We start from the raw sequence: 17,902 nt of genomic DNA, 5'->3' as shown, positions 1-17,902 counted from the left end.
ATCAAACACTTCCAAATCTCAGATTTATGGGAACTTTAACATGTGCGTTTATTTGCTTTTGAGCACTTAACGGTTATAGGTCCACTGCATAATCTGGTAAATTAACAATGAGTTTAAAGCAGCGATTTAATGAGATAATTTTGTTTTTCTAAGTCAGCAGTACTAAATGGCGTGATGGATGAACATGCATCAGCTTGCATTTTTTTGCTTAGCTGGAGGGTCTTTACCTGCAGACTTAGGAGTGAATTTGTCCCGGTTGGCAGCACACACAGCAAGCAACCTGTAGCCCAGGTCCAAGTCGAACCCCTGCTGGGCGGCAACGCGGCTCACCACCTGCAGAAGAAGTCATAAATCAGGAAGTGTCTTTTTAGCCTGTATTAAAACCCGGCCATTTTTAACCTCGTGTGATTTATTTACTGTACATACCCCTTCAGCCCTGATCAACACATCTTAGTTGGTTTTCAGGTTTAGATTCCCTCCTTCACAATTTTAAGCTTTGACAAATACACCAGAAATATTGTAAACTCGTCCAGATGAATAGAAAGAAATGATTCATCATTTTGAAATCTTTTTGACAATAAATAAATAAATGTGGTACGCATTTGTAGTTAGCGCTGCATAATCCCCAGTCATGACGCTGCCATCACCATGTTTCACTGTGGGCATGGTGTGTTCAAGGTAAAGTGAGCTTTTCATTTTTCATTCCAAATAACTTACTGCATGTAAAAAAAAATGTAAGGGTTATAAATATTTTTGCAAGGGCCTGTGAAATAACTTCAGGGAAACGCCAATTATTCTCGAGACCATAAGTAAAACCTCTAGACTTTAACGTGATATTACAAGAAATCCCGAGGGATGTAAAATAAGATTGCAGAGACATATGCAGAGGGGAACCACTTCAACACCCACCGGCTTTTCCAACCCTAATAGACATTTGTCACAAACAACAAAGCAAACGAAACGTACATAAAACCTGTGTCAGCAACTAAATTTATTAGGCAGGAATTAATCATCACAAATAACTTTATACTTCCAGTGAGTGTATTACATTTATCTAGACATGTTTAGGCGTCATCAGCGCGTCAACATAATCCATCTGGCCAAAAACTATTATGCAACCTCTGCGGAAAAACGGTCAAAGTAGTTGCTGTCAATCGTTTGATTTCCCTCGTAAGTGGGCTGGCCCCTCGGTTTACACGAGGCAGGCGGCCAGCTACGAAGGCCAGCCTAGATTCGACATGGATTTAACAGTGTTTCACCTCATAAGCCTTTTTTTCAGCCTAATCTCCCTCGGAGGATGTACATGCGGGGCCATAGTTCTGTCAATATGAAAACAGTGTTGGAATAAGTGCTGCAAGGTTAGTGGGTTGCTCAGATTTGTGTTTATCTCTCCTTCCTGGAGAAGAAATAAAAATAAAACGAAACAGCTTTGTGGTTTAATCCTGCTTTTTCCTGATGTCCATTTTCTGCTGAAAATGGACATCCTATTTTGCCTCAGGTCAGCTTCTGATTGACAATAACCTCTGATAGGTCCAGAGGAGACAGTTCTGTAAACTGCCAGTTCATTTCATTTTATACAGTTGCCTGGTACAAAGATCATTCCCCTTTGCACAATTCTCAAGATAGTCCTGGGACCTAGACTTTTCAATCATTCCAGGCAAATATATGTTTTCTTCTTTCATGCTGTTAGAACAACCAGTTGGTATGTAGATAGTTGGAGATAGCATGCAGATAAAGACTTAGTGATCCCAGGATGCCACTATTTGCAGCAATTCTATAACTTTCAGCCTCTGGGATATTTTCTTAACCTTCTCGAAATAAGCTTGAGATCTTGTCCAATCTTTTTCACTTCAGTTCCAGTTGTTGTAGAGTTTTTAATAAATCCTGGCGGCATATTTAAGTAAGTTCTAACATCTATCTATCCATCTAGCTTCATTGAAGAGTAGGTACTTATCTCTTGTGGTTAGAGGTCAAGAGATTGGACGCATCTTGGACAGACTGTCGGTACACCATAGGGATACACAGACACAGGACAATTAACCATGCACACACTCAGACCTACGGACAATTTAGAGAAACCAATTATCCAAACAGTCATGTTTTCAGAATGTAGGGGGAAAGCCGGAGAGCCGAGGGAGAAACCACAAATGCGTGAACAGAACACGCTAACTCCATGCAGAGACTCGGTGGCATCCAGGACCTTTTAGCTGCAAGACAAAGACTTAGGTATGTGATAATTTTCAAGAAGTAATTTTTTCTTCTATGAATTTGATTGCATGTGTGCTACTTAAAGGTACAGTATGTTACTTTTATGTAAAATTTTTATATATCTATTTGTTGAAACTGTCACTATACCTTGGCAGTTTCAATTTACTCAGTTTTTTTGATCTGCAAAAAAATATGAGCACCTCCGCCTCCAGTGCTAACTGGAAACAACCAATCAGAGCACAGGGAGAAGTCGGAAGAGATCAATCTTTTCGCTGATTGTCTGTCTCATATTACACTGCCAAAACTTTTCGTAAAAGTTAAATATTGCAGATTTAATAGAATTCTCGTTGTCCCTTTTGAACAGCAGATAACACCACATATCTGTACCCAGAGTACACAATAAGTTATGCATTATAAAATAACTGCAAGTCAATACAATTTTAGGTTTGCTTTTGAACAGAAATAAATCGTGCAGCACATCTGAATCCGCTGACTTTACACACCAACTTGACACAGAATGCACATATACAGACAAAAGCTACAATTACATCTCAGAAAAAGAAAAAGCTGATAGCAATGGCAGAAGCTGTGTCACTTTCATTGCTTCTGGAGCCACCGTGGAAGAGCTGCACATGCAGAAGATCACAAACAGAACAAGCAGCCTCGCATGTGGCATCCGTTTGATTTGCAGAGTTACTCATAAGAATGCTCCGACTTGTTGCTTGCAGTAATTCTTCAGATAAGCAGCAGTTTGTTCTCAGAGTCTAATGAAACAATTTAGCTGATGGAAAGAGCCCCATGCTGAGAGGGATTCTGGCAGTGGGCTCCATTGTACAGCTCTTTATCACCCTTTAAGAGGCTTTTATTTTGATTTAGACGTTAACGATCATTTATCTGTTTGCTCTCACAAGAATATTGGCTGGAAACAATAACCTTGGAGTTGGGCTTTTTTGAAGTTAAATATTTATGCCTGCTGGAAGGGCTCAGGTAGAACTAAACGTGTGCATGTTGTTAGAAAGAAAATCCTTTATATTGTTCCACCAATTTAAAGAACAGGATGCCAGAGAAAATGCTGCAGGGGCTGAAATTCTCCGCATGCATGGCCCGTTGAGAACCCCTCTTCCATCTGTTGCTGCACACTGACAAAGAGAAGACTGCTGAAACTTTCCCTAAAAATAAAATGTTCCTATTTTTTTGTGTAGCAAAAAGCAGACTGTAGGAACAGCATGACAGATAGAGTGCTGGCATGCACCTTCTCTTAGTTTACCAATAACAATGTGTCTGAACAGTTCCAGTCTGGTTTATAGATACAGTACCTGTATAAAAGCAGCCCTGGTCAAAATCACAATTGACTGAATTTGTGCTGTTAACCATCAATCAGAGTTTTGATTTTGATAATATCTCTCATTATGTTCTCCAGCAGAGATTATATTCAGTTTGTACCATTTGCTTAGTACCCTTTGCACTTCAACTGGTCACAAATGCCGCTGCCAAGGTTATTACCAGGCTTCCTTCTACCGAGGATATTCTGTCCTTCAATAACTTTTTTTTCTGTTACATACGACATTGATTTTAATCCCCTCCTTCTTACTTTTAAGTCTCCCCATAATGTTGCACTTCCATGTCTGTTGTATATTGACACACTGATATTCCTTCATAGATTTTGAGATCCACATCTTCTACTTCCTTTGACATACCACATTATTCGCGATGCTAACACTGATTTAACGCTGAGCAATCATTCCTAGAAAATCTCATCCACAACCAATTCAAAATGTATTAAAGAACATTTTTCTGAGTTTTCTTAAGATGTTTAATTTTGTTCTGTTCTCTGTGTTTTCGCTTTTAACAGCCATTTCCTCCACATTGTCCTTGAGCATGCTTTTATTTGTTTAAAACTATTGTTTTAATACTCAAGGTTATTCTAATGTGAGGATCTCAGACCTGGTTATAATTAGAAAGCCTTGCTGATAACCTTTTAGAAATTGCATTTAAATTGCAGAAAAACAAAAACACAGTCCAAACATTGAAACATAAAAGATGTGGACACATTGTCTCGTCTTCTGTTTTTGCACTGAACTATGCAAGTCTAATTATTGTTTTGCTCCTGTCTTCTAAAAAGTACCTGAAAAAAAAAAAAAAAAAGACCAAAACCATAATTGTAGTTTGCATACCGTCAGACATCCCATGAGACTTTGCTCGAAAGGTCGCTGGAAGGCCCGGGGATCTCCACACCAGTCGAGCAGCTCCGTGGCAGCCGAGTGGAAGTTGGCCGGGTTCTGTAAGTGCTGTGCAAACACACATAGACCCATTAGAAGTGAAAAGAATAAGTGTTATTTCTTTCCTCACGTTTGGTACAAATTGAAAAAACACTGAAAACCTAATCGTTCCGCAGCCTCCAACCTGCCTTGATTTAACGTCTTGTGTTTCTGCACAACCCTGTGAGGACCTTGACTCTTTCCAATCTACGCCCACTTGGAGCTCTGCTGCATTGTGGGAAGAAGATCACACCCATATCAACAATGATGCCAGTGTTTCTTGTTAATCTCTCTTGGCAACACCCATCCCTCGCCTCCATGACCCGCACAGCAAACGAACCGTTCCCTCCAATCTTCTCTTTCCCTCTCTCACTCTTTGCCTTATTCATTGCCGGTTTTCAGAGTGTAACACACCAGAGGTCCACTGCCTGACTTGGCTGCGCACAAAGAAAACAACCTTGGTCCTGGCAGCTATGTGTGCAGGCTCAATGTGAGCCGTTGGTGTGTTGTCTAATCTCTTTCACTCTCTGTCTGCCTCTCTCGCTTGTTCACTGAGGCCTGAAACAGTCGAGTCCTTTCTTCTCACTGTTCGAGGGCTTCTGAGGCTAGCAGGACACAATAAGCGGTTTTTAAAATTGAGCTCCCTTTCTTCACTCCTCAGAAGGTTAATAGCTCTGAAACGGCACAGAGCTCCGGCTTGCTCAGTTGGAGAGACTGGAGCCCACTTGAAAGCTTTTATTATTCCTATCTGGAGCTAAAGCATCTTGTTTTGTGTTTTCCTGCAGAGGAGGTAAAACTATTGTTCTTAGAGGGCAGCGAAGGTGAGTGTTTCTGGAAGGGCAGCTATTTGATGACAAAAAAGGACCTTCCTTGCAAACATGATGGGGATGCCTACAGAAAAACGCTCTTTAGTGATCTCATGGGCTTCAAGAGAGAACTTGGAAGAGTTCGGTTTGGACTCTCGAAGGTGTTTGACTGATAGCAAGAACAGCAAGTCAGAGAGAGATGCTCTTGTTCATTAAGAGTGAGAGGACAAGAGCCTCTTCTGGATGAGTGATATCATCAGGCATTACTGCTGCCTGATGGGAGGCGTATCAGCCTCCAGCATGAGGAAAATCAGACCTTGCACAGCAGGAGCTGTTTGTCTTGAACTGAGCCCGGCTCCGCCTGATGCAGCGGTCACCAATGACAACCCCAGCTCTGGTATGAAGGGGGAGGAAGATGATGTAAAGAAAGTGGTGAGGGTGGGACATTTTACAGTTGTTCCTGTAGTTATTGCTGTTCAGGGGTTGGGTAAGGATAAGAACGAGGATTGCAATGACCACCGGTGGCGACTGCAGCACGAAAGGAGCCAAACAACTGACAGAGTGCCCTCTGTGAAATGATTTACCATCTCTTCAGGCAGCATTAAATTTGGCTGTTCAGTTTCTACCTGGCTTCTTCTAATAAAGTGCTGCAAGTGCTCAGCTATCTGCCAGATTTTCCCAAACCAAAGAAACACCCTTCTGGCAGCTGAACGCTCAGTGACTAACCCTTTGAAGTTGGCTTTACCATGACTTATTTTACAGCATGAGCTGGCGTGTGCATAAACTCCACTAGTTCTGACTTTCATTAATCAAAGTAGCAACAAAAAATAACATAGGTGACTTGATTTTCGAAAATTAATTTGAAATCGCAGACAGTTTCAATCAATCTACAAATAACTTGGAAATGTATTCTTACAAACCACAAAGCGTCACTTGTTTTGACAGGACAACTATTAGTCATGAGCGCCACAAATCAGGTATTTACGGAAGAGTGGCAATAAAAGCCAGCATTAACTGAAAGCTATGTAACAAGTCACATTTGCTGTTTGCCACAACCTGTGTAGGAGACAAAGACAAACATGTGGAAGAATATATTCTGTTCGTAAGACAGCAAAATTAAATCTACATGTGATGGAAAGTTAATCTACAATGCCGTCATCTCAGACACGCCGCACCCATGAAAAACATTGTTTTGGCAGCATCATGGTGTGAAAATGATCTTATTCAGTCCTGTTCAGAGCTGATGGGAGGATGAGTAGACTGTAGAAAACCTACTAGAGGCAGCAAAACACTAACAACCGAAGTTCACTTTTGTTCAAAGACGATAAATTATTGCATCATTTGTTCAAAAGTGCTATTAACAGATGCTCCCAAGCCAACTTGACAAAGCTCAAGTTATCTTAGTTCTCACAATTTTACAACTATATGCTATTGCTTAAAGGTATGAATACTTTTGGACCACCTGAGGGAATCAGTTCATTCTGTTCAGCAGAGACACAGAAGGAGAGAGGTGTCATCTCGTAATCTCAAAATGAAAGCGCTATTATTTGCCTCTTCATTTATTTTTTTTATTTTATTAAGACAAGGCATCTTTAGATGTTGCAAGATATAAAGGCTCACACCCACGTATCATAAACAAATATGCCATCAGCCAGCCACCAAGTCAAGCAGCCCATGAGCTCTACAGACCATTAATCACACGCAGAGGCGGACACCCCAGGATATGTTGGTGTCTGTGAGAAGTCTTCTGAAAGCTGACAGTCAGGGAAGCATTTAGGCAAAACGGCAGCGAGAGCTGGCATACATCAGGAGCTGGCAGCATGATGTCAGAGAACACAAAACGAGGAGAGACAAACTCTGAGTCTGCTGTGCAGCTTTGAAGTCTGCTCTTGTGTTCATAGGCAGATTTCCTCCCTCTGTGGTCCTCTGCAACATGATCTGTACGACTGACACACTGATGCCTAAATAAGGTGCTGAAAGGAGAAAGTAAGGCTAGGATTTTTTTGTTTTTTTGTCTTTGCCCACTTGGGGTCCGTTTTCAAAGAGCAGTAAAAAAGGAAAAGCAGCAGTTTCACTTTAGGCCCACCTGTTTGATGCACTGCAGCCTGTCGTTGGTCTGCTGGATATGCCGATCCATTGATGGTAACGTGTTCATCTTGATGTCTCTACCGGGACTCCATTAAAAGTTTTTTTTGTGTTTTACTCTGCAAAAAGAGAAAAATACAGGAGATGTACATCTGTTAGAACTGTCAGGACCATTGTGTGTGGAGTTTTAAGCCTGCGAGGTTCAAACAGCTTTTCAGGCATTTGAACAGAAAACCTGTTTACAAACGGAATCACTGAAGATCAGATGGATGAATGGACCAACAGGACCATTATTTCATAATCTCTTTTTTTTCCATAATCTTTTACTAGACCTGGAAAATCTTGAAATCAAATTCCACATGTTTCCATAGTTTTTCTGAATGCACAGGAGCCATGGGTTACCATGATATTCTTTTCGGATCAGTGAGAAGCAACAATCTTGGCCCCATATTCTACAACTCCAACCATCTCACAGTGGAGGATTGAGTCAGGATTAATAGGTATCGTGCTGGTTCACCGATGAGGCCTCCATCCCCTCACCATCCCTCTGTGTTTATCTCTATCAGTGTTGGTCCTTCCCACATTCCTTCACACAAAAAGACCGACTGAGGAACCACAGGTGGGTGGGTATGGGGGCAGGGCTCCAGAAAGCTGCTCGGCACTGATAAAGGGTCCCCCAAGATTCCCCACCGAGTGAAACCAACATAACAGAGGCAAAACGCTCGGTCGGGGAGTTTTCATTTCAGTCTGGAGTGCTTATCTTTGATTGACTGCTGCATAAATGCACAGCATTTAACTTAGACACACACATTTAAGAGCATGTGAACTCAAAAAGCTTGAATTCTTTACTTTGATAAAAGCAAAAAAAAAAGGTGGAAAACTTCAAAGGAGCACTTTGAGAATGACACTGTATTGCTAATCCTCTCCGGTTTAAGCATTACCAGGGTGGAATTACCTGGAGTGCACTTAAACACACAGCTTGCATGAATAAAGAGAAATTCTGGAGGAAAGAATTTGTCAAAAGACCTTATTTATTCTTATCAGCTTCGACTGAGTGGTGTTTATAAAAGCAGTCAAGACCGCCTTCCTCTGGTACTAACTGCACAAACCATAACCACAACATCGGGTGTCCTTATCCTGACAAGCTGCTGTGTCTCCCAGTGTCCAGCAGATGTCTCCCTCTCCTGCTGCTAATCACCTCCCTCTTTTATACTTTCCACCTGCAGCAAGTCGTCCAGAAAGAGCTCCTTTAAAGCCTTTGACAAGTGCTACAAATCCCATTCAGCAGCAGACGGCTCTGCCTGCCGCTAACAGAGCACGGTCCAGCCCGGCGCTGGCCATCTGACCTTGTGGCTATTGATTAATTGGTTCTCCTGCAGCTCCACACCCGGCCGTCCCAACACAGTGAAAAGCGAAGATGTCACGGCTCTTTTATGTTTCTCTGTCTGTGTTTATTTTACACAGTGGTCTCACCTCTGGTGGAAAACATGTACCACCTTTGTTAGTCAATGAAAAGACAGGCCCTCAGGTTCTGAAAGGAGAACGCGAGTGAGGTTGAAACAGCTGAGCAGGCGTCGTAACCGACATGAGAATCCACCTGACAGGTCTTTTAGTGACTGTTGCTCGAGCTCTGCATCCCTGCTCAAAATGATGCTGTGTGACCAATTAGGTTTTCCTGCAAATAGAGCTGAACTCCTTCTGTTTCCACCATTTTTCAGAAAATATATCCCGGCCGTAAAAAGGCTCCTTATTGAGCATTTGTACAAATTTGTCTCCCACTGTAGTTTGACAACAAAGACGACCAGAGTACAGAGTTCAGCCAGACTTTTTTTCCACACTTTTTCCACACTCAGTGTATCAAATCCACATTTAAATATAGATATCCAAGATGATAAAAGAATGGACTGTATAAGCTGATCTAATAGCATCTCAGATAAGTATATACTTTGACTAGACCAATTAAAAACCTTCACTTTGTTGCTGTTGGCTTTTGAAATTTAACTGATTTCTCAACAAAAAAAACAGCTTTATCATACTTAATTCATAATATAACAAGGGGTGGGGCTGGGTTTTTTATATAAGACAGGGCTGATATGAACAGCTTATCTCCCCTTAATAAGTGAAATCATAATTTTTCTAAAAGTACCTTTGACATTAAAAATTGTTATACAAAATTATGTGTGACGAAAAGCCAACCGGAAGAAATCAGTTACAGATATTAAAGTTATTATTACAAATGAGACGTTTTACCACCACTGTATAGAGGTGCAAAACAAACAAACAAACAAAACAAAGCATTAAACATTCAGTCATGAAGCGCATATTACAACCTCCTCTTTAAACAACTGAGGGAGGATGCAGCTGTGTATCAGAGAAGGGTAACAAGCCACATGTAACACCAACATCCGAGGAAGCGTCTGTCTCCTCTTGCCGTCTTTCTTTGCTGCCCTCCCTCCCTGCATGTCTTCGCTTTCTGAGCAAAACAAGCCGGGGAAGCGGTGTGGGGAACGCGTGCTCTGAAACAAAAGCGCAGTAATACGAAAGGCGCTGGAGTATGGAAGCAGGGGGAGAGCAAGAAGGGCTGGGCTTTACGAGGAAAAGAGGCAGAGGGAAACACAAAGAGCGTGTTGGAATTATCTCGTCGCTACACGTTCACACACACTTACTGTATGATCACTCGCAGCATGAGCGAGTTCTCATTTCAGACAAATGACTACCACATTAGTCAGGTGCAATGTGCTGCGTGAAAGTGATCAGTCACTGAGGGATACATGGAAGTATCCAAGCTGGAAGTCCTGACTGATGTCAGTACTAGCAGAATTGGATATATATGAAGTTGATATCACATGTTACCATGGCAGCATTAATACAAAAAAAAAACAACAAATTATCTTTAGTTTGTAAAATTTTCTGTGGAGCTGTGTAACATGGGCTGCTCTCCCTCTATCACATAAAACACAGTAATTGTGAATCAAATTTGCTTGCTAAAACTGTAATGGTAGCTCATATTCATTTTGAAAAGATCTTGTTTAAAGAAACACAAATCTCTCATGAAGTGTAGCACATTACATGTACCTGTATGCTAAAACATGATAAATCTGTCATTGTAAACCTGTAAATGAAGTATGCTTTAGTTCTTCTTTAGCTGAGTTACAAAACATAAAAAGTGAAATATGCTCTATATTTTCCTGTATTGTTTATTTCCAGTGCCATATTGGAAATAAATTGAATATTTATTGACTAATAATAAAACATAAATATTTGTCATTTATTTATTTATTTTAATCATAGTAGAATCAGGTAATCCTGGTAGAGAAAACTAAGATTTTAATTTAAAGTACACTTTCTGAACTTTATCATTTTTTTAACACTCCACATTGCTAAGCTGTAAATAAATTAAATTAAAACTATCCACTAATGAGTAAAAATGTCTTTTTTTATGTTATGAGGGACTGTGGTTGGTTGGCATTGACATTAAAATATCTGTTTTGGATGTCCACTGCAGTTGTCCTCTCGGTGTTATTCTTGGCAGGACAATTACTTTTCAAGTATCAACAACAAGCAGTTTTGCCAGTAGCAACATTCTGGGGACACTTTGCTGCCATGTTTATCCATTTATAAAATAGTTTGATTGATGGAAGAGTATCCTCTTCCATTTTCTTTTTGACTGCTTTTCAAAGGTTGCTTCAAACATTCAGATCCCTTGCCTGTTTGGTTTATGCTTCATTCAACGCGTTTATCAACGTAAGGACACTTACAGAAGTGCGCAAATATTTTTAAAAGAAATTAATAACTTTATTTCATGGGATTAATCCAAGGTTAAAATGCCGTCATGGCAAAGCAACAAAGGAAACTAATCAGTCCTATTACCAACTAAACATCCCGGAGAAACTTGTGAGTTTCAAACTGAGCTTTAAGGGAATATTTTTCTTTAAAGTTGTTGATGTTGATGACTTTTTTAAGATTTAGGGTTGAATGGATTTCAAAAAAGCCTTGAGAAGGAGGTACATTCAATACGTAAAGAGATTTGCTGCTCTGGATGGCACCTTCTTCTACAAAATGAGTAAAGGCACATTAGGGGAAGGTGCTGCTGCTCTCTCTTCTAAAGCTCTGGTTATTGAGAGACTAAAGTGCAGAGGACACCGATGCAGAATATAAAAAAGCAATTGCTGTTAAGTTTGGCATGATATCAACTTCATTAAGGAGAGGAGGAAACTATTCCTCCTGCTCCCTTGACAGAGAAGAAAATCCTCCTCTCCTTTTCAGGACCACACCTCCCCCCCTTCACCCCTGAAGCCCCTGGCCTCTCTACCTCTCTGTGTGCTTTATGCTCTTCTCCTCTGTAGCCCTCAGACATCATTAGAGCCACCCAGCATGCCACTTCCCTAACACCACCTTCCATTTTCTGTTCGATCATTTTCCTCTCCTCATCCCTCATATCTCAACACTCCTGCCACTCTCGCACCCCCTCCTCTCTTCCTCCTTTTAGCTCTCCTCCTCCTCCTTCCCGTGGCCCCAAGTGGGAGCTGCCATAACAGGAGGTGGAATGGATTCATTTGCTCTAATGTGGTTTGGGCTGCAGCGTGGCACGGCGCAGAGCGACACTTTATCCCAGCGCACAGGGTTTCTCTCCCTCACCGTCTGCAGTTCATGTGTTTTCAAACAGGCCAATCAACACCACTCAGCTGCACTGGCCTCTATATCTCATTCCCTCCCACATACACCGCTCTAAGTATGTCTGCAAAAAGCCACCAGCCATTTCTCCCTCTCTTACACACACACGCACACACTATTATCTCTAATGGCAAACTCTCATAGTCAGGCAGTCCCGTTTCCTGCCTTTATTTCCCCGCCGTCCAGTCTGGCCTGTCCACAGCTGATGGTTCTTCATCGCCTCCAAACCGGCCTCCACCATCACATCTCTGCCAGTTTGCCTTGTTCCTGCTTATTTTCTTGACTCTCTTAATCCTCTCCTCCACTTAATCTCTCTTGCTCTTCTTTTTCCTCTCAGCAAAGCCAACTATTAGTCATATTGCCCCCACTGGGCTTTATAAAACTCAGCCCTCTGCACACCCTCACAACCACTTGGCTCTATAAAATGTGAAATGACTTGTCCCACGGGTGGAAAAAAATAAACTCCAAATAGTCCCGTTTGTTTATCTTCTGTTTTAATGTGACAACTACGGGAGCAGCGGGCAGCTATGTGACACCCAACACTGCAATGCAAACAGCTGTGATGTGGAGATACATGAGCCGCTCTGTTTCTGCCTATAAATACGGACCTTCAGTTGTGGACTATTTCAGGTATGCGCCACAAGATCCTCCCCCTGAGAACTGATGATTACTTCATCGCTGAATGCGTGAAATCAGAAAGTGAAAGCAAAAAAGTTCAGCTGATTCTGCGTGAGATTTTAAACACTGTAAAGACTTAAACCTCACCACAAAAGCAATAAATACAATACAAGGACCACTGTCAACTAATACAAGGTTGCTTTAAAGATAATATGTACTGTGCTTTTAAATTTGAAACAAAAAAAATGTAAAGATAATGGCAGTGTTGACGGTCTAACCTGCTATTAAAATCTTATTTCAGCAACTGGCAAGTTTAGCAAAGCTAGCATTATGAAACTTTCCAAAAGGCTGCCAGCATTTCCAGATCACACAGGTGATAACTCAAAGCAACTTTACCGCATGTTCAGTTTGTTCTTCCTGTTGTCTACTGAAAGTTGTGCTCTCTCTTACTCTCTTAAGGAACCACACACATGCCTAAATTTGCTAAATTAAACTTAAAAATAGTTAACTGAGTCCGTTTTTATGTGTAACAGCGTCCACACCAAATAGTGTTGACAGAGTTACCTTGCAGTGTTAAATAAGATAAGGCTTGACTTGAAGATTTTTGAGTCTCAGACTCACCAGTTGATGTCTCTGTGGATCTTTTGTGTTCATGCGTAATATCGCAGATGAATGTACTGCAACAGATTCCCTGTTTTAGGTAAGCTGGATCAAAAAACACTTTTTGCTTGGACCTTTTCCTTGTAATCTGAAAATTGGGACGTTTGATAACACAAAATCTCACAAAGCGAAGCTGTCACCAATCGAGAAAAACGCTTCCAAAGCTAAATATTTACAATTTTTTATGTTTTTTTACATGGCAATGACAAACCAGACAAAAGCAGTCCCGGTTAACCCAATAAATGAGCACTAGAAAAGGTTTAATCAGAAAGAAGAATCAGCATATAAAGTATGAACTGTAGCTGTAGATTGGTTGTAGAATAGGAACCCTCTTCCATTGGGGGTTTAATCCCGAGCACTCTGAAGTGCTGGAATATCCTTGGGCAGAGTACTAACCTCCAATTGCCTCAGATGTGCGAGAGTAAAATTCTCTGCACATATCAAGTGCAAACATGTATTATAAGTGCTCTATGAGTGTGTGTAAATGGCAAACTCTTTGCAGTAGCTAGATAAAGTAAAAAAAAATAAAGAAACAAAAAAAAAAACGGTGTTACATAAATGTGAATTATTCAGCTGGAGCTGCAGGTTTTTCTCTACCTTGAGGAAATCCTTCACAGCTGCTGTCTCAGATCAGCGCAAGATAAAAATCATACCTACATCAAATGCAGTTCTGGGTTTTGTTTGTAGACTCCTTTAGAGGATCGTGTTTTCGTTTTTTACGTTCTTCTATGGACTAACAGGGAGGGGTCTTCTGTTTACTGATGAGATCGAAAATCAGGTCATCTGTGAACAGTAAAGAACTCGCACATCACATGATGAATGAATGAACTCCTTATTCCACACAACGTTCCAGTTGCCGAGGACTATAAATACCAGCTGCGGAAGATTGTATGTCCTGACTGCCACATGCAATTTTCCAGTGTCACGAAAGACAAGATTATATCACTCGTGATGCTCAAGATGTAGAAAGTGTGTAAGGAAAGCACGTATAAACTGCAAACATGGCAGGAATGTGTATGTTTTAAGTCCCTGAACCAGGTCTGCCTAGGAAAAGCCCAGAACGCCAAACCGCCTCAGCGGACCGCACAAGGTTTATTAAGTGTAATCGCATCAGTCTTCTGTGATTTTAGAGTAAATGTAAGAAGATTTGACAGTATATCAGAGGAGAGGAGCATGATTGACAGGGCAGTCTGACAGGCTCGTGTAAAGCTAACCTTACGGGCCTGGCTCCAGCAGAGCTGTTAGCTCACACACCGCCCCCTGTGGCTGCTGAATGGGTAAACTGACAAATTCCATGTCCTTCGGTTTCAGCACTGACAAACTGCTGACCCACATGCAATTAAACAACATCCACCGAGGGGCGAATGCAACACACCGGACGTACGGCAGCAAATGAGCGGTCTTTTGCGAGAGGACAGAGTGATGAAGTGTGTGCAGCAAAGAGAAACAGAAAGACAGGGGCAGAGAGTGAGACTTACAAAGACCGAGTGTGATTCAATCTGCTCACCAAGCCATGAAATGGTATTGGTGTCATTAGGGAGAGCAAAAATATATCTGTGCCAGCCTGCCCTCCACTCTCCTTGCCTGTGACACTAAAAGCACAAACCTTAAATAGAAAAGAAAAAAAAACAGAAAAAGGTTCAACCTTTCTGCACTTGGTGGGACTAAACAGTCTGCACTGCAGCTAAGGGTTTATTGGATGAGCCTTATCAGTTCTTGAGTCATTTCTAATTAGAAGCAATGCTGAAAACATTGGAAAACAACTGCAACAAAAACATACCTTTTCCTGGAAGTCTGGCAGCAAAGTAATTATTAGGCAGCTCAAGGACTGTTTTCAAAAATAACACTTTTTCAGTCTTGAATGAGATTAAAAAAAGCAACAACATGACCTTAAGCTTTCAGCTATCACAAAACTGATCAACAAAAGTAATTTAGTCACGCTGATGAAGACAGTGAATGTCTTGTGACTTGACAAGACAGGAGTACAAAGCTTCAAGAATGCATGATTAAAAAAGTTAACACTGAGTTTGAGAATTAAATGTCAATGAAACAACTTCTAGTGCTTTCATCTGATAACAGACAGATTGAAATGCTCTCCCAGATGGTCTTTTTGTTTCAATCTCAGAGGAGAAATAAAATGCCTGCATACCAGTTTGTTCAATTATTCTTTCTGAACACAAACACAGGGCCACCATTTGGTCAGCTGCCACCAATCAGCTGCTGACCAATCAGCAGCAGGTCGGCTGCTGATTGGATCACAGCTATCTTAGTTAGGAGCTACACTGAATACAGGGTACACGCGTATTTTTCAGGCAGAAACGTTTTCAGATTGCGAAGGATGCTTGTGAATATTTAAACAATGAGAGCAAACAGTGTGTAAGTCAACAACTAGACAAGAATAGACAGGAGTTTTGTTGTTTCTAGAGTTCATTTTCCGTTAAAAACAAAGCAGTTATTTAGACAATGTATTTGAATCTTGACATACTTTTTTTCCAAGTTTCATAAAATGTATGTATTTAGAGTAGCTTTGGATATCTGAGCTATTTCTACAGGTATGCCACTGGGGAATATGATGATTATTTTGTCCTCCCTTTGCTCTTTTCTCCTGTTACTCCCCATTTCTAAATTATGTGCAAGTACTGTGTCAATTAACTCTCTCTGTTCTTCCCATAGAAGGTGTGCCAGATCTAATTTTTTTTATTTTTCTCTATTTAGCTATGTCTCTTCCTGGAACTGACAGAGCTCCTGTCCTTATTAACACTGTTTTTGTTTCCCATAGAAAGTACTCCTAACTTCGACAACTGTTATCTCAGTGTCTTTTTTCCCATAGAAGGTAATTCTGCATCAGTGTTTACCTGTGAGTCAAACCCAGAAGAAGATATTGATGGTGGAATAGATGCCATTCCTCTTATGAACTGTGTCTCATTTCTTTTTTTATCATAACAATTTATTATGGCTGAGTGCGAGAACTGGACGACAAATGATGTCAGTATGTATTGAAAAAAATTCCCGACATGAAATTAGTTTTTTCACATTCTGAGTAAAGATAATGCCTATTTTATCCATTTCTATCGCTGAAGGTTGCTGAAGTTTGCATTGAGGATATACAGAATCAAAAGTTATTTTCTTTTCAAACACGGACAACATCTATTTCACTATTTCAATTTTTTTTCCATTGAAGCTTGAATTGAAATCCTATTCTATTCATTTGACGTGAACTAAAGAATGTGTCCATTTTTGTTCTGTTCGCCTGTAATGGTTGAAATGTTTCGTTCAAGGATCTTTTATTTATCCAAAGCAGTCGTACAATGTTTGATGATATATTATTCTTTCAGATAAAAGGGAGTGATTCCTTTCTACTGTCTCCACATGCTTGCTCCTGGTGAAGGATTGCAACAAAGCCAAGAGCTCAATACAAGCTGAGCTTCCTTTCACTACCTAGCATAAAATGATCAACCACATTCTGAGAAAACAAGATAATTTAGACCAAATTAAATTAGATCTAAATGACTATGGCTAATCTTGAAAATATCTGATGTATTTGAATCAATTTCAGACTTAAATTTGTTCTTTTATGTAAATATGAACTGGATGTCTTGCAAACTGCATTGAGGTGATATTTGTTGTGAATTGGTGTGACATAAAAAAATATGGAATTGAAAAATAAATTTGATGTCTGTACAGAAAATGTAATAAAACAGATTAAGATATTCAAAGGTGCATTTAAAAGACACAGTCGAAAACCTCGTGACCTTTTAAGCAGAAGGCCTGAAATGTTTTAACAGAAAAAAAAAAAAAAAGGTTTATTCAAGGACACCGCAACAAAGCGGATATTTAATAGTTCATCTACCTTGCTCTCTGTTACAAAAACAGCCTGCAAAACCCAGCTATGTAACAACACAAACAAAATCATGAAATCTACTGACAGGGTAGCTTTACACAAACAGCAAAATAACCTTTGAGAGACCTTCCTACGCAGGTACATGGGAGAATGCTGCACTCATTCATCTTGCTCTGTTGAGTTTTTGTTCACCACTGCGCGAGAGTAAGAGCCTCAGCAGCAAAGACGACAAAACATCTGCTCGCTGCAAAAAAAAAAGAAAAAAAAAAGGAAACGGGCCTAATGGCGTACACACAGTGGCTCCAGATTCATTCACTGAAGGAACAATTCATGTTGGTATTATCTAGCACAGTGAGCGGATAAAACAGTGCTGAAAGGATAATCTATTTCACTGCAGCTTTTACAAAACACCGCTGCTGTGTAAATGTTTATTTGCAATCTTAAATGCGTTCCATGAACTTGTCTTCACGCAAGCATATGTAACGTGATGTTTGACATGGAAGGCACTGAAACCGAGAGAGGCTTTAATGTGTCTCACTGAGCTCCAACGCGCATTTACTGTTAAATATTTCTCCTCTAGCTGAACCTGGAAACGTCAAGGTGTACGGATGGAGGGGGAAAAAAAAGAGCAGAAGAAATGACAGTCATGCGACATATTACATGCAGGAGGAGGTTGGGGGTGAGTCAAGCAGTGAGAGACAGGGGAGGATAGGCTGCAGAGCAAGAGGGAGATGGCGAGAGGTCATCCTTGG

General features: G+C 40.6%; 1 protein-coding gene across 3 annotated transcripts in view; it reads right to left on the bottom strand.

The window, feature by feature from the left end:
- zmiz1a (zinc finger, MIZ-type containing 1a) overlaps positions 1 to 17,902 on the bottom strand; it is a 116,830-nt gene that overhangs the window by 27,612 nt on the left and 71,316 nt on the right. For all 3 annotated transcript variants that reach the window (XM_055029333.1, XM_055029335.1, XM_055029334.1), the window contains exons 4-6: positions 7,359 to 7,476; positions 4,383 to 4,496; positions 228 to 333 (exon numbers count right to left, since the gene is read on the bottom strand). In XM_055029333.1, the coding sequence (XP_054885308.1) occupies positions 228 to 333; positions 4,383 to 4,496; positions 7,359 to 7,427 (289 nt within the window). In that variant the 5' untranslated portion in view covers positions 7,428 to 7,476. The remainder of the gene's footprint in view (positions 1 to 227; positions 334 to 4,382; positions 4,497 to 7,358; positions 7,477 to 17,902) is intronic.

Source organism: Poeciliopsis prolifica, unplaced genomic scaffold, assembly GCF_027474105.1.
Source record: "Poeciliopsis prolifica strain line A6 unplaced genomic scaffold, Auburn_PproV2 SCAFFOLD005, whole genome shotgun sequence".
NCBI lineage: Eukaryota > Metazoa > Chordata > Actinopteri > Cyprinodontiformes > Poeciliidae > Poeciliopsis > Poeciliopsis prolifica.
This window is presented reverse-complemented; position numbering and strand designations above follow the sequence as displayed.